The sequence below is a fragment of the Leptopilina heterotoma genome, unplaced genomic scaffold (assembly GCF_015476425.1).
Source record: "Leptopilina heterotoma isolate Lh14 unplaced genomic scaffold, ASM1547642v1 Lhet_11, whole genome shotgun sequence".
Taxonomy (NCBI): domain Eukaryota; kingdom Metazoa; phylum Arthropoda; class Insecta; order Hymenoptera; family Figitidae; genus Leptopilina; species Leptopilina heterotoma.
The window spans coordinates 1843718-1862387 of NW_025110829.1; the positions used below are offsets into that span (position 1 = coordinate 1843718).

Genomic DNA, 18670 nt, shown 5'->3' on the forward strand with positions numbered 1-18670 from the left:
GTTCACTTCTTACTATGAATAAAAAATTATTAAAAAATTACCACGTAATTTAAGAATTACGTAAAATGTTAAATGCAATAAGCAAAGTAATTTAATTTAATTATTAAAAATTTAGTTTAATTTATTTGATTTTAATTTATTATTTCTAACGTATCCCTATTTTTTTCTCATCTTTGACTCAATAATTGTATGTCTGAATGATACTGAGATATTAATACTTTACTGTACACATGTGTCGTTGGCATAGTGGTTAGAGCGTTAGTCTGTTAGTCCGTAGGTCGTAGGTTCGACTCCCCTCGTCAGCAATTTTGTTTATTTTCATAGGTTTGCGATATTTCTAGATTCCAATCGTTAGGTACTAAAATATGAAAATCTAATGCACACTTACTGCAATTGTTTATTATTTAATTTTTAAATGTTATAAACAATTTTTTCTACTTCATTTACTATATCCATTGTTAGTCTCCATCTTTAATACAATTTCTTTAAGAAGAGAAATATTTTATGAATAATAACTATTTATTAATATTATTTACCATTTTGTTGTTAAATTATTTATAATTATTAATTTTCGTCTAATTAATAACAATACGGCATTTATTGCGGCAATATTCTCAGCCAGCACTGGTCCAGTGCTGTGTCAGCGCTGTTTGGCAGCACTGGCAGGCAGTACTTCGCCAGCGTTAGACAGCGTTATCATCCCAGAGTTATGCCAGTGCTGTCTGTCACCGTAGCTGCTAGTACTGCCAGTGCTGGCGCAGTATTCCGCCAGTTATAAATTTCCCATTGGGTATTAAAAAAGTTTTACAAAAAATTAAATGCCATGCAATTTACAAATAAATATTTGTTTGATATAATGAAAAAGTAATCATTTATTTGAATCAAATTAATTTTTTACTAAATATAAATTTTCAAAACAGCATTCTGAAAAAAAAGCATTCTAGAATATTCTAAATTTTTATATTGTCAATGTTAAAAAAGTTTTACAAAAAATAAAATGCCATGCAGTTTAACTACAGTATAAAAACTATTATTTCTATGTTACTTTGTTTTATTAAAATTGTTCCTTTTTTTATATCGTTTGAAGTTTTTAGTCACAGTCTGTTTCAATATAATTTATTCTGTCAACGAGATTGCTTTGCTTTTTCATTTTCTCGGGATTCAATACATGTTTTGAATCAAAACGTCGTTTCGCCGTTATATTCAACATCTCCTTGCATATTCTTTTAATTAAAAACTTGACTTTACTACATTTGAAATTGATACTTTTGTAGTCGCTTTCTATTTGTAAAGTCTTTTTAAACTTAATAAACGCGAATGACAATCGAGTGGAGCAAAGAAAATTTTTTTTCTTTAAATTCAAAAAATTAGTTCTTCTTCATTTTAATATACCTTTTTCTTTTTGTAATTGAAAACAATTTTTCTCTATTTCATTTTTATTTTCTATTTTTATTTTCAATGTCTAATTTTCATTTATTTTTCCTTATTTCTTTCATCTTTTTTTTAGAAAATTACATTGATTTTAAATGTTATTGGAAATGTTTCGATTTCTTGAAAGAGAAATTATTTCTGCAATGTACAATTTTAGAAGGCGATGTACTTTGTATTATTTAAATTATTTTCAGTTTGTGAGTTTTTTGAGTTTCAATTTAACATCGAAAAAATGAGTTACACTAAATATGCAAATCAAAATAAAATTCAGAGACAAATTTAAATTTGAAAAACAAACACTATTCTAAAAAGTAATAACAAAAAAGTGAGTTTTTGTGATAAAAAGATATTATTTGGGTAGATACACATACATGGGAATTAAAAAATAAACACACGTTTATTTTTTAATTCCTATGTAATCGAACAACCAGATCAGATTGGTTGGATTTTTACTAAATGAACGTGGAAAAAGTTAGGAACTCATTAGTTTGGTGACTCATTTGTGACACCTGGGACGGAAAGGTATAGAAGACAAGAAAATAAGGACTTACCATGTTCAGAAAGTTCGAGAGGATCGGTAAAGAATCCCATCTTAATAGCACGTCATTTCAGATAAATTGCTTGGTCTCTCTTAAGAAACTGGTGAAAAACGTGATTCGAATTTTTTATGTCGTCAGCTTCTCCCATACTTCCATTATATATCTTCATGATACCTTATGAAATAAAAATCAAAATCGTAATTCATCTTTGTATGTTGTAATACCCTTTATATGTCGTTGAACATGCTTTTTTAATAATAGTCAAGAATTTTTATAATTTTTCCATAATATTTATAAAATTTGTCCAATTTTGCAAAAACTGAGGTCGATTAAAAATTTTAACGATTATAGTAAACTTTTTTCATTTTGTAAATTACTTTAAAAGATCAAAAGTGAATCGAATCTGTCAGTTTCATATATAATATTCTTGAAAAATGTTATGAAATTTAAAATGAGATTTTTTACCCAAAGTAAATACTTCGTGATACAAATTAAAAATTCAGAATTATAAAAAATTCTTCAAAAAAGAAATTTTTTTCTATTTTTGTATGTAAGTTTCAAGTTTCAACCAATTTATTCGTTTATTTACTTCAAAGTTGAGCAAATATTCTAAATTGAATTACTTCTCTCGACAAGATTTAATACCTATACTAGTTATTTGAGGGAATCAATCCACCTGATTAAAATTTATTTACATCAACCAGAAGTGTGTTTAGTTTAGTGGAACAACTCGCTAGAGCTTCTACGCTTTGAGGGACAATTTTTTTGTTTATAAATGAAGCTAATTTCAGAAAGCAAAGGAAAAAATCAAAATGATTTTAAATACAATTTTTAATTTTATTTTCCATTTAAAAGAAATAATTAATTAAAATTGTAAAACAGAAAATCTGTAAAATTTATATGGGACAATTTGAAAGCAGTACAAGTGGTGGTGGTTGAACTCGAAAACAATGTTCGAGGAAAATTTAGAATCGGAAACTCCAGGTTAAATGTTACGACTAATTTACCAAACATATAGTGTCAGATAGCTTGATCGTTGGTGAAATTTGAAATCGACTGTTAAGCGACCTCCGTTGTTCAAGATCGCATTCGAGTGCCGTGTCAATATAAATGTAAATGTCATTGGGAAACTACACGAACGCATACATTGAAAGTCCCTGGAGGACGATTGCACACGGAGAATATTGCAGATGGTCGTATGGGACATTCGCCGCAATTGAATTGCCCTACGGATTGGAACCTATAAATGCTGCTGCAGTCGGCACTTTATTTCACATATATCGATCCTAAATGATCCTTTCCTACAGCTACAAATTAACACCAAAATTTTTCAATTTTATCCGATAACAACCGAAAATTGCCACTTCACACATCTAATCTCATTGTTGAATAATTCCATCTCCTGTTAATACAAAAAATCCACAACATTTACGGATTTGTACACTGAGAGACCTTTGGGTCAGCAGCGGACTTTCGATAGACTGCTACTGACCATTTTGGCGGTACGCTACAGAACTATACTTTTGGGTTGCTGCGGTACAATTTTGGGCACGTGACAGTCCAAAAGTTGTTCAGCTGCAAATGGCTGCAAACCAAAGGCGGCATTCCCACTACTTCGGTGATCTGCTCACCAACATTTGGGACTGTCACGCGCCCAAAATTTTACCGCAGCGCACCAAAACCATAGTGGAGCTGCTGTCACATACGTTGTTCCGCTACAGTCCCAAAGGTCTCTCAGTGTAAAGATTCAAAATTCCCACAAAATCACAATTCAAAACGGAAATTTCGACAGAATTCCAAACGGAAAATATTCTTTCCATTCCGATAGAATCTCAAGGGGTCACTTTTCGTGGATTCTTTCAAATTTGATTTTAAATCTACATATGTCAAATTTCCCAGGGCAAAAGTAAAAATGTTATTCTCATACATAGTTTGAAAGTAATAACAATAAAATAAAAATTTCATATATATATACAAATGTACAATTTTTAAATCATGAGATTTGCAATTGTCGCACTTTTCAAGGCGGGAAAAAAGCAAAAAATAAAACTTTCTCTCTCAACGATAGAATGGAATTTATTCCTTCGATTTGTATTGCAGGTGGAATTAATCGCAAACCACGGAAACGTGTAAATGAACTCGAGCACTTTTGCTGGGAATTTCGACAGCAATATTTTTCTCGTATCGGAGCATGCATCCGGGATTCGAGTGCATTAATGCAGAGCACAAAAACGTTATCTTTGAGTAAAAACATTGGTTCCCAGTATAAAATCTACTAACGACTGACGCTTTTTTTTCCCCTCTGTCTCTCTTTACTCATTTTTTTCTTCTTTACACATGCCATTGATTTCTCTGTATATTTATTCATACTAAGGGTCATACACCACATTTACAACAATACACTATGCAATCTGTGCTTTTACAATCCGTTAAAAAAACATATTTACACACAGAATTTCTCGCCTATAGTCTTCTGACCAAAAATCTCTCATTGGAATAAAAAAAATTTTTTCCATTCAAAATTGTGACCTAATTTTAGAATTAAAAAATGTATTTCACAAAAATTTCTTTTTCTATTAAATAATATAAAATTTTATTAACGAACACCTTCCTGAAAAAAAGAGATTTTGAGAGCTAACAAAATTGTTAATTAAAAATTTACTAGAAAAATTTTTGTCAAAACATTGACAATTTTTTTTCATTCAAAGTAAGAGAAAAAAAATCGTGAATCAATAGTTTAGAAAATTTGTTTAAAAAGTAGATTTACATTCACGAGCTCGAACTGGGATTTATTTTGAAAAAAAACGTTCTGAATGTAAAAAATGTATGACGAAGAAAGAAAAGAAAAAAATTCCTGGGGTTTTAAATTAGTTAAGTACCTACGAATATTTGTGTGTATATGCTTTTAAACATTAGTTGTTACATTTTTCCGAGTTAAAATTTTCGAGACATGGAAAATGAAAATAAATGCCAAGTGAGAAAGTAGAAAGATGCGGAAGGCAGGAAAATGGACCAGTTTTGATACGTTAATTTAAAAACTTGCTACGCTGTACTGCATTCGTGTTAAGTTTTCATTTGAGAGAAATGCAAGCCAGAAACATTTGCTAGAAGTGGAATAGTGTCGTAAGTGCGAGAAGAGGATAAAAAGGGGTAAGAAGCACCGGCCCCTATACCAGAAAACGAGCTTACACGTGCGAACTTGGTACTCACGATTTCTGAATACAAAAAGTTTTCAAACCAACTTTTAAACGTACTTGCAATGTTGGACAACACTTTGTACACAATCCACCTCTTTTTATGTTCGTTTAAAATTTCCGAAAAATACCATTTCAAATGTGTCGAAAGATAAGACTTTTCCTTTCATTAATTCTTATTTTTGTATTTTACTTTTTCATTCATAAATACAAAGATGAAGGAGAAGAGAATTAATTTAAAGTATAACAGATAATAAAGGAAAAATTTTAGTAATAAAATTACTGGAATATAAGTAGAATTAAAGTATAAAAATTAAATGATAAAAATTCACGTATAGTTTTTTTTTGTAGGCAAATACACTTTGGCGCAAATGGTCGATAGATAGTGAGAGAATTTTTACGAGTATCTCGCTCATCTTCGACGTGATTTTATCTCCCACTTGAGACTCGTTGAAGCAAGAGGTTTGAGTTGGGAAGGGTGAACGTGAAGCGGAATTCATGCTTCTATATAAGTTGTCTTAATTATCTTAACCCTCTTGTGAGTCGTGTTTCCTCTTCTCGCACTTTATGACGTGCCCCACCTCGGAATGGTGCTAGAAAAAAAGGACGGTTATTAATTAACACTCGAGATGAAGAAAGGACTGTGATGAATTAAATTAAATTGTTCCAACAATTTCATAATGTCAGATTATCGTACTGAAACGATTAGACAAAGTGCTTATTCAAACATTAAAACATGAGATATGAATTGAAATAATTTCTATAACCAACTTGAAAAAAGAATGAAGAGTTAATTTCTTTGGACAGATTCACATTTATACAGAATTATTTACTTTGTCATGGTTTCATGAACAAAATAAAGGATATTAATATTCCTGATAATCATATTTTAATTAGTTTGGATGTTGCGTCTCTATTTACTAATGATTATGCTGAACATGTACATGATTCTATCATCAATCGTTAGGAAACGATTTCTAAAAACATAAATACACCTTTAGACGATTTACATGAATCTTGTCAATTCCTTTTTGATAATACATTTTTTAATTTAATGAAAAATATTAGCAACAAATCTATGGTACTCCCATGGAGTCTTATATCTCTAGATTGTTTGCGGACATCGCCTCCGTAGAAAAAGGAAAAAGAGGAGTGACAGCAGCAACATAAGTGCTGTCAGTCTAATGCCATCGAACTTGGATACAAAGTCTATCAACGAAGAAACGCAAAAAATGCAAAATGTTGAGAGCGGAGGAAGTTGAAATGATTTAAAAAATTGACAAGGAAGTCCAAAGAATGTTAAATAACGTTTATATAACGAAATGCTTCGTTACAATAGTAAAAGAAAATTATAAAAAATTTTGTTAAAATAAGTAATGTAACTTTATAAATTAAATTATTTAAGGATTTTATCTTCACCAGAAGCTGTTTTTCAGCTTCCTTTAGTTCTGCTATGTCTCAGAATTTTTTCCCGATAAATTTAACTAATTCAAGTGGTACTATAGTTAAATGTACTGTGATAAAAATACCATGAACATGGTCGATTTCAGGAAAAAAAGGAAGACGAAAATAAAAGAAGAGTGTAAAGTTTTAGTAATAAAATATGTACCCTTCGAGTGTCGTTTCGCTAAACTTGTCGATTAAATATTCCAAGTCTTCAGACTATGGCGACATCAACGCCAAAATCACACACAATACTTTTAAATAAGTGTCCCACTTTTCCGAATTTAAATCTATTTTTAATATCTTGAGTCTAGAATAATTTTTTTAGTTTATAATTCCATATATGAAAAAAGCGATAATCGTGAAAATAATGAAATCTCATTTTCATATTCTTTACTTTATTATTTCATTAAGTTCATACAGCAGAATAATATTTTGTCTTTTGTTTAGTTTTCAGCTTCTATTTGACTTCAAGAACCAGAAAATTACTGGTTTCAGAAACTGAATAGGTGCTGCTACATTTCATATTCATTATTGAGATAACGCTCTTCAAGTCCTTTTGTCTTTTGAGTAAAAATAACTTGAAATATTTTTGAATTGTGAAAAATGTCGTCAGAGAAATTTTATTGTAAATTAATTTTTTAAAAGTTAAGGAATTACAGGAAAAGGCTCAATATTTATAAACCGCATCACTTTTTTTTGTTACTATTTATAGAAATTTATTTACTGAAATTTCAGCTGCAGAAAATAGTTTTGTAACATTTATCACGTAACGATGGACACCGTATTTAAAAATGTCATTTTGAAAAAACGCATTTAAAGTTCGAACTTACGTTTCATGTTCCCAGTTAAAATGAGATTTTCTATTCACATCATTCCCCTTGAATTTACAACTGGTGTACCTCTCTTAAGAGAAATTAAAAATTCCAAAATTATTTTATGTATGCATGTATAATAATATTGCGAAAAATTGAAATAAAATTAATTTATTTATATTTTTAAAAAATAACTTAAAAACGATGAAATTTTACAAAACATTTCCCTCCACTTTCAGCCAATTTCCGTCTTTGCGATTTACACCTAACCTCATTCTTGTAGTAATGCGGGTAATTTTCTCCTCTGTCATCTGCAAAAGCAATTATCATCAAGCTGGTACGCGACTCGCATTAACGAGATGCATGAATCCAAGGAGAAAAGCATCGACAACGACTGCGCCTTCAGCAAGAGGAAACGATAACACAAGAGTCGTGAGAGTACAAAATTTAACGCAGTTAGACAGATTTTCCGTGTCGGTAGTTTAGCGAATATTCGTTTTTATACACCTCCATATTTCATGGGCTCGTTCGAACACCTAATGGTGCTATTTGTTTTGATACTAACAGACTGTAAATAGAGTGCTTAATGCACTGTAAATTCCCCTCTCTCCATTCACACATATCTACATAAAACCTGCATTATTTAAAATGAATGCCACATTATTTTTCTAGTCATTTTCAGTTTTGTACTTTCGATTAAACAAAAAGTTGCAATCCCATAAAATTCTTTTCTCTATTATCTTAGAAAACAAAAATAGAACAATCCACCCGTATTAATATCGTAAAACTAAGAATTTATTAACCTCTAATCGAGTTTTATGAACACAATACACGAAAACAGGAAACAAAAGAAAAGTTTTACTGTTATAAATGCAGTATTTTTGTATTGGATATAATAAAAATAATAATAATAATAATAGAAAAAATGTTATTAGGTGCGGTAAAAGATTTAACTTTCAATTCACTAACATTTCAAGAAACGAGAAAATAGCTAATGTCTTTTCAATGTTATAAACCTGGAAGTATATAACGTCTATAAATTCACAAGCACAGAGGGAGTAGGATTTTAATTTTCATTAAAATCAGAGAAACCGTATATATATCGACTCTGAATTTCTATTTTTATTCTAATTAAAGACTGAAGAGTCAAGTATTGATTTGACTAAAAATACGTTAGTTATTTAAAATTTTTTAAGAGAGCTTTGATTAAAATATTTCTGTCATGTATAATATATTATTAAAATGTTTATTTAAACAAGAAAAAACACTTCAATATTTATAAAGGTCTGAAAACAATATTTTGCACTTATCTAATAAATATGATTAAAAAAATCCCACCAAATTCGTTAAAACATAAAAATCGCGTTTTAACTCGTCAATATAATTAAAAAGGTTTTTTTAAAAAAATAAATACAACACATTCCACATAAGTCAAAATTAAAATAAGAGAGATATTAGAAAGGAAGTCATTTCAATACACTAGTTCAATGTAAACTGAAATAAATTAAAATTTGCTAGTTCAAGAAAGTCAAAAAGATAGAAATATAGAAAAAGTCAATGAACTGGAATATAAAGACAGTTTTATCATAGAGGGGTCAATTTGTGTTGTTGTTCTGACATTATAGGCAAGAGTCTAAACGTCTGAGAAGAGAGGGTAAACTCTGTGAAGAGATACCAGGATGCACTCCCTTTGCGGAAACTTCCTGCTATCTTGAAGAGACACATCGACCTCCACGTCCGAACGAACATGTTCACGTGCCCTTGGATATCATAGACGTTGCATCAATGCTCCGGCAATACTATGACGTCTAAGTAACTAACGGAGGCGGTTCAGGGCCCATCTTGGCCAGATGGTAGTACCCTGTTTAGGCTCGCTCGTTCCTCGACACGGAATAAAACAGCACGAATCATGAAAATGAGCGGTAAAAAAGATGAATACCTGCAGGGTAATGCTTCGGCTAAATCCCTCCCCGGTTCCGATCGTCAAGCGCATAGCGTGGGGGCGATGGCCTGTGACCCATGGATGCAGGAGGGCAAAAACGCTTTAAAGATTCCACAGATCATCCTGGAAAGAATCCAAGTAGACGAATGTGGTGTACAAGGACCCAGAAGAGGTAGCGTTTCAAGTGTGGGCAGCTGCATTAGCGTTTTCAGCAACGCTTCTGCTGATGCTATCGCTATTGATAATCAGGACAGGGACACTTGTATTAAGCTGCGAGAGGAGGAGGCGGCTTGCATTGAAAGGATTGAGGAGGAGGTACGCAAGATGCTGGAGTCCTGCGAGGAACAGACGAACGACAATATGACGATCAAACACGGTCTGAAGAACCTGACAGAAAATGTACAGGAGGTTAGACAAGAAGCATGAAGCCGCGAAGTAGCAGGATGCGCGCTTCTACCACAGTATGTCCATTTCGGAAGAGATGCGTGAGGATCGGAAGAGAAGACGAGAGCGATTCCAAACAAAGGTCATTAGAAATGTCGTGCTGGAGTGCTCTAAGAAAAGGAAGAAAAGTGAAAGTAGTCCAGAGGTGACAAAGGAGGTAAAGAAAAAGAAGGAAGCACCTTCTAAGATACCGAAGCCAACAACAAGTCATGGTAGTACGGCGAAGTCGGCGGCTAGACGATCTACAATGATCGTTAGGGTCGTGGAAGGAAGGTCTTTTGCTGAGGTGCTGGGACAGCGGTTCCACATGGAGACAAAATCGCAGCGACGTTGCGATTGTCGTGCTCCCACCATCCCATCTACTCAATGCTTTCCCCTCATGACGTCACAGGCGAGGAGTGCATTGAGTAGATGGGATGGTGGGAGCACGACAATCGCAACGTCGCTGCGATTTTGCCTCCATGTGGAACCGCTGGGAAAGGTCCGCAAGGAGGTAAACTCGGCGAAAAGTCAGACTAGAGTAGTTGGAGCAAGACCAACCAAGAGGGAGACCTCCTCATTAATTAGGATAGGGGGTTCCTCAGACAAGAGCGGGTTTACTGAGGAAGTGAACAGAATTGTGGGTGATTTGGGTAAGGTGCAGAACGCGGACCGAAAGATTACTCTGGAGATTCGCGACCTGGATTGCTTTACCCAGGAGGACGAGGTGCAGGAGGCACTATCTGGTCTCATAAGTGAACAGGCAGAAAGCAGAAAAGTGACGGTCCTTGGACCTAACAAGCGGGGGATGAAACTCGCAGTTGTGGTCACCGACCAAGATCAGGCTGAAAAGCTGGAGGTGCTCGGACGCATAAAAATTGGTTTTATATCATGCCCGATCAGAAGGAGGCTTATGATAGTGAGGTGTCATCGATGCCTCGGCTATGGTCACCTAGCAAGATAATGTAACATGACGGATAGATCGACTGCGTGCTTTAAGTGCGGTGAAGTCGATCACAAGGCTGTGTATTGCAAGAGGAATGCTTCTTGCTTCTTGTGTAAGGAGAAGTTCCCAGAAACGAAAAACGTTCATCACGTTGTGGGAAGTGGAACTTGCAGGGTCTTCCGAACTGCCCTTGAGGAGGCGAAGAAGACTTTCGCAAGGACCAAAAGTAGAAGAAAGGCGTAATTTCACACCACAACTTTTATGTCTTTAGTCAGCTTTTTATTTTTGTTCTGTTTAATTTAACTTACTCTGTGATTTTCATTTGTCCTTTTACAATTTTAATTTATTTTGTGATTTATATTTGTCCTTTTACAATTTTATCTTTTGAACTTTGCTTTCAGTATGTTTACTTTCTTGTTTCTGTTGCCTATGTCTATTTACAATTTTATTGTTACACTTTTTTAACATTTTTTTTATTATTGTGTTGTTACGTTGCTCGCTCTTCCTCTTCTTTCCACCCACGCCAATATGACTCTTGGTAATAATAACGCGTTGTTACGCTCCTTCATCCTTGTGCCACTATCCACGGTTCCCGCGCTAGGCGCTGGACGGTCAGAATTAGAGAGGGATTTATTTGGAATATTACCCCGTAGGTACTCCTTGTTTTTACTATCGCTCATCATTTTCTGGTTTCTGGTTGCCCTTTAGTGAAATGCCCCGCCACCACGACAAGATCTACCAAACATATCCATGATGTACATTATGTTTGGTCATAGAAAACTGCGGCCCAACATATCCTTGACATCCATGATGTTTGGTAGTGGTCAACCATCGCTAGCAGGTAGACGTTTCCCTGTGAAACAATTATATCCCAAACTATGTAGTGCTATTAATTTGCATAATTATAAAATTTATTATTAAAAAAACGTAATTTGTTAATTTATCTTCATAATTTTATAATAGTTTCTAAAGAGGACAGCTGTACTGTTGATACATAATAATTAATATTTATTTACGTTTATTCGGAGTGGGCGTTCTCTTCTGCAATATTTTTTAACTTAAAAAGGAATAATTACATAAAAAAACTAAAAGTAAGTAAAGTAACTTTTCATTCCTATGGTGTAATAACAGTAATATTTGCTTCTTTAGTTCTTTCTGAAATAAAAGGTTTGCGTCGTGTAAAATTGAAGTAGTGTCGTAGTTAAGTTGAACTGGTTGTCGAACGTGAGATGAAAACTTCAACACGACTTTAGTTTAACACGTTTTTTTATCCAATGACTTTGTTCGATTTGATTTTGGCGCAGATGAGCTACAAAAGTACTTCGAAAAAGGTTCATCTCGATTTTAAAAATATTCTAAACCTACTGTAAGTAAAGAATTATAAAAATGTCAGGGATAGAATATATTCCAATTCATTATATTTGTAATTTTCAAGAAATGTAATTTAATAAAAAAGATCATTTAATGTAGGAAATTATTTGATGATTAAGAATTTTAATTATGAAAGATTTCGACTATATCACCAATTAGTGACATCTATTAGATGTCAATTGAACTCTTTGGTTTAGAGTTAGGCGATAGGCAGCTATTAACTGGGGTTCGAGTCCTCACAGATGCACAGTGCAGTCGTTCACGCAGCTTATTTTTTAGATCAAAAATTAAATTAAAAAAATATAATTATTTACCGACAACCATATCGGAATAATTATCTTAAGAAAAAGACCTAACTTTAAACCAAAGAGTTCAATCGACATCTAATAGATGTCACTAATTGCTGATATAGTCGAAATCTTTCTAATTAAAAAATATCATTTGTTTATAAAATATTATTGAAATAGAATAATTATAAAATTGCTCTACATGTAACTAATATATACATACCTTTAGAACTATTTTTTATAGTGTTTCATAGAAATCGATGCAATTCAGAACAAAATATTACTATTCAATGAATCTATACTTTCGCATATAGTATAGAAAAATAACTCCTTTCTGATTCAATTTTTAAACAAAAAAAAATTAATGAAGGATGTGTATATTAAATTTTCTACAATTTTCCTTTTTGACATTGTGAGATATTTAAATTATTAAATTTATGTTTATCTCGATTTTAAAAAAAATATATTTATCAACTTTTGAAAACTTGCTCCTTAAATATATAAGTGTACAGTCCTGAAATTTAAATAGTGGGGATGAGTTCGTCAGCGTACAGTTTGAAATCAAGTGGAGGGGTTATTTCTGGGGTACCGTACAGTTCTGCGGCCCGACTGTATTTAAAATTTTTTAAAACCATAGAACAGAGATATTATTATTTGAAAAGTTATTTAAAAATCTATATTAAATATACAATAAAGTTTCGCCTTTATAAAATGTATTGTTCGCAAATGAAAAAAAATAACACACAAAATTTAAATATTGTATTACGTGGAATAGATAAAAGAGCATAACAATAGAATTGTATTTTGTTCATAACAATGGTTTATTTGAAAAAGTTAAATAAAACAATAGTAGAGTGAGTTTTTCAAGTAAAAAATTTGGATTTCGTTATATTTGAATAATGTTTTATTTTAATGAATAGGAAATACGCAGATAGGATTACGTGTATATAAATTGCACAATAAGCACGAATGATTTTGGTTAGCGGAGACCGGTTTGCAACGATGTATTCGACATACAGAATCAGCAAGATCAGTATGGTTACTGTTGTTATGTGCTCGAGGTCACGAACTTCAGCACCCCAACCCCTTTCTCTTCATCCTAATTTGGATGACAGTGATTCTACGTAGTGAATGCATGTTCTCCACATCAACGGTTGACCAAAATCACACGTATCACACTGTATATATACAATATACAGTTCACCATTGTCAGCCACATTGTAATCGACATTTATCTTCCGTCAATTTTAACCCACATTTTTTTATCATTCATTCGGATTATTCTCGTCATTTGGACATAAGTTTATTTGTCTATTTTTTAATATTAATGCTTTTAAAGTGAGATCTAAGTCACAATTGATTAACTTAACTAATTATATTACATTTTTGATGGTTGCTTTTAAATTAATTTATATTTCTAGGTGAGTAGTCATTTAAAAAACATTTTTTTATTCTTGCAGGACGGCAGGCGAGAAACGTTCAGATTCATGGAAAGCCTACGAATAATCATGGGAATCATGATGTCGCAACAGTTGATGATTTCACGAACGGTAAGAAATTATACTTATTTTAGGAGGATTACTAGTTTTAAAATGGGTTATTGAATTGAGTTGCTGAAGACTCATTTAGATGATTTATTAAATTGTAAAAAGTGACGTTAATTCAAAGATCAAACGTTGCAGTTTCTCAGTTTATTAGTTACTATGCTTTACTAAATGAAGATACAGGTTGCGTTAGGTGAAAATTATATTGTTTACATTTTCCGTCGACAAAGATAATCTACATTTCTATGTGAAACATAAACTATTAATATGTAATATCCTCGGTGGGTTGACGTTACAAATCTCCTAAATAGTTTAGCTAACTTGGTAAAATACAACTGTCGTCCTTGTTTATGTAATCAAGGAAGATGACATTGTTTGGTATTTACTATGCCGCAACTATTATTATCAATCATCTACTTAGGCAATATAAATAACTACATACCACATTAATTGTTAACCTTAAAACAATATTCATGATCATGTTGTTTCGTCACAAAGATCAACGCCTATAAGTCCACAACATGCCTAAAATGTAAATCAGCAAGAATTAGACCTATAACCCCAATAGGATGCGTCCGGTCTCTTTAATGATATAACATCCAACTTAGCCTTCCGGAATCCTCTATTTCAAGGCTTTATAAAATTAGTTACTTACAAAAACATTGTTTATATCCGTCTCTAAAGAGAATCTCTATTTATGTTTATAGAAATGAAGTAAAAAAATAAAACCGGAAGTTTGAGGGTTTAAATTCCAACCAGGGATGGGATTCTGTAATTTTATTTGAAATAAAATAGAGAGGATTATAAGAAGATATAAAATCAGAATTAAAGAAGGTTATTCAAAAGAAAAGAAAGTAAATATAATGTGAAAGAAGAAAAAAGGAATATGAAAGAAATAAATTTCTCCAAAAATGAAAATTAAATTAATAAAATTTAAGAAAAAACTTCAGAGAAGTAAGATAAAAATTATTTCAAATTCCAATAAAATAAAAATTAAAATATTAGGAAATATAAGGAGAATAAAGAACTTATAGACATATATAGACAGTAAAATAAAATTACAATACAATTTATGTTTATTATTTGTAAGTAAAATTTTATGATGAAATACAAATCTTGCGGCGACTTCAAAGGAAAATTGAAAATTGAAGAGATTGAAAATGAAATTTGTAAGTTTTAAACAGCAAAATTTCAAGCGCGACACGATGAATGCAATCCAAAGAAGACGAAGTACTGGGACCAGAGTATGAATATGAATAAGAAGACTGAGAAAAGGGATGAATCCCGAGAAGAAGCGAAATAAAATAATCCCTAGTGCTAGGTTAAATCTTTTTTTCACAACGAATATCCAACCACAATTGCGTCAAGTGCTTCCGTTAGATCTTCAATTTCAATGAAATTTTTCTTTAGTGAAATTGACGACTTCATGAACACTCTTACATACATATATATATAAAGGAAAATCTCTCAAAATCGCTGCGTGTGCAAATTTAAAAGCCTTAGCATTTTATCGTTGTCAATTAGATTTTAGATTTCTAAGGATATAAAATTAAAACCCTTCCTCATGGAATTTCAATTATTTGCGATAAAAAATAAAATGAGGACAAGTAGGTTCGTCTTCAGTGATATAAACTTTTTAATTATACGCAATAAGTCTTGTAAAAGAAAATTCTTTTAGAAAAAGAATAAAATGAAAATGTTGAAATAGGAGCTACGAGAATCGAAAAAATCTTGTAATCGTGACTTGAAATAGTTGAAAAATTTCGACAGCTTTATAAAAGATGTGAGCAATCCGAATTCTTTTGGTAATTTCTGCCTTTGAATTTTAAATTTGAAAAAATTTTATTTTTTCAGCAAAATTCAAATGTTTACTACATTCCTTTTTGGAATCTTTTTTTTACTGCATATTGTCAAGTTTGTATATTTTCTTGTTAAAGGAAATTAATTTTTAAGTACATATAAATTCCATTTTACTTGTATTTTTTTCCTGACATAGCGACCTCTTTCATCTCTCCTTTTGCATAGCTATTCTACCTGCAAATCGCTACCAGATGGGTAAAATTGAATTAGTCACAGCCACACTTATAATTACAACCGTTACTGCTCCGGTCTCTCTCTCTCTCTCTCTCTCTCTCCCATCCTTCGCTTCGCTGATTTCACGAGCGGCAAGCGTGCGGTAATAGCTGTAATTTTTCCAACGTTAATTTCATGCAAAAGTTTCCAGGTTCGCCGAGTCTACAGTCTATTGGTCTTTTTGGCCTAGAATATGCCGGATACAAACCCAAGAGAGGGAAAAGGAGAAAAATAGATATTTAACTGTGGAAAAAATTCACTGGCAATCTTTCCCCGTGGCAAACCTCCAGCAAAAGGAGAGAAGGATCCAAATGCTTCGGCGAACCGTAAAACTTCCTTCTTGCTTTCAGAAATAATGAAGGATCCACTTCCAAGAAACACATTTCAGCTGGTTCTTATTTTATAAAACCAAAAAATGCCTTTTCACAGTAATAATGAACATTGACACGTAAAGATAAATTTCTAAAACGAAATAATTGGAAATAAAACTTAAGAAATATATTATCAGCTGGTGCATTCGTAATTGCGCATTTTTCATTCTCACTTTCAATGCTCGTAAAATTGTGGTTTTTGGTGTATGTAATTAGAAGTGATTTCCGATAATCCAAATGTATCGTAAAGATGAATATATAGTATATTTTTTTTTAAAAAAACCATGGAACAAATCTTCGCAGCAGACGACTATGTTTTTTCGAACGGCGCGCAACATAATTATTTAGCACTCTTATTATCGACCTAATGTAATCAATTAATACCTAATTTGATTTTCAAGAAACTCACTGAAAAATTAATTATTTTTTCATATTCGCTTTGATGTGACAAATATTTCTTCATTTTCAATCTAATTATGGATTTATTTTCGTGCAATACTTGATATAATTTAAATAAATCTAGTTAGTAATTAATGATTAGTCGATAATCCTCTGGATTTGTTTTTGAATAATTTTCCATTTCCCCATATTCAGTCACATAATCTTTATAATATTTTTTATATCAATTCCTCTGTCATTTTGTATTGCCTCCTTCGATGTTCTTGTGTCTGTCATCTAATACTGCAAGTTCGCAAACAAATATGCCTATCAATTAATTTGTCTTCATTAGATGGAAGAGATGATTTTAATCAATGAACACCACCAAAAGATGCCTTCTTTCTATCTTTCTTCTTCACTTAAATTTTGTATTCTTTGTCTTTCTTCTTTCTCTACTTTATGAATTTTTTTAATTCCGCTAATTTATATTTGATTGTTGGACCCTTTACTTTTTTGTCGTTTAAATTCTGTATTTGTTAAATATGAATGCAAATCCATAAGTCCACTATTGGTGTACACTAGTGATGTACACCAATTTTTGATTGAGGTATTAATACAAAATTTGTTATACCTTTAGCATGAAAATATTTATTTATTTAGTATATAAACGGGCTTATATTGCCCTTTCGTACAATGTACTGAACAATGAGAATTTTAAGTTAGTAGTTGACCGCATTGTTATTATTTTGATCGAAAATCTGTTTACGCAGTTCGCTAACAAACGCGTTAAACGAAACACCATAAAAATTTACTCTATTAAACAATAATTTTCGCTGACGGATATAAAAAAGATATTTAAACGAGAATGTCGCAAACAGATTGTTAAATTGATATGTTCGAATTAGGCGGAATATAAAAATATAAAATGTACCAATAATGTAAAGAATAGACTTATAACTAAATTTAAGAAAAACATGTTCGATAGAAATGTTATCAGTATCTATGACTGAAGTTCTCAGCAATGATTCACACGCGATTAACAATTAGCGAATAAACGCTGAAGGGTTGAGAGTCAGCTGTTTCGAAAATATGCGCTGGATAAGAAAGAGGAACAGTCTGTGAATTGGCATGATGCGATAAGCCGATAATATTGTTGAATTCTAATCATGAATGGTATAAACGTGTAGGGGAGAGTCTCCAGTTGTGAGACACCTCCAGTTGTGAGACAGTCAATTTTTTTTAACATGCAATATTAAAAAGCCGATTGGTTTATATAAAAACATTTCTTTTTATATAAAGTGACCATATGGAAATAGTGACAATGCGGGACACCCGCTTATTTATATGATTTAGTAAACAAAAAAAAGGTAATTTGCAGGGTTGCGCAGTTACGCGTAACTCGAGGTTTTCTACGTATGTTACATGTATGTTACATGAGCTAACATACGTATGTTACCCCCCACTCTCGAAAAATACATGGATGTAACAATGTAAGGACGTAACATACTAGGTAACATACAGTAACAAACCCAGGTAACATACATGAAGAGTATGTTACGTACCTTGTCACAAGAAAAAAGAATCAGGGAATTTGTAGGAGTCAATTGGAGCGGAATTGAAACAAAGGCGCGTCTATGACATTTACATATTTATATTATGCTTATTTTGTAACATTGAATCACATATGTTTCTGACGATTGAATTTTTCTTAAAATATCACGAAGTCTATCTCTCTCACACTTATATACGCTACTGTGCTAACCTGTAGATGCAGGATATTCTTAACTATTTTCCGGGATATGCAGGACATTTTATGTCAAATGCGGGACGTTTTGCGGGACGCTAGCCTTTGCGGGACAAAGGGGATAAAAATCCGGGACAGTCCCGCACAATCCGGGACGTATGGTCACTTT

General features: G+C 32.2%; 1 protein-coding gene across 4 annotated transcripts in view; it reads left to right on the forward strand.

Moving 5' to 3' along the window:
• LOC122503896 (lachesin-like) overlaps window positions 1-18670 on the forward strand; it is a 270773-nt gene that overhangs the window by 202978 nt on the left and 49125 nt on the right. For all 4 annotated transcript variants that reach the window (XM_043614664.1, XM_043614659.1, XM_043614678.1 and 1 more), the window contains exon 2: window positions 13852-13941. In XM_043614664.1, coding sequence (XP_043470599.1) covers window positions 13852-13941 — 90 coding nt within the window. The remainder of the gene's footprint in view (window positions 1-13851; window positions 13942-18670) is intronic.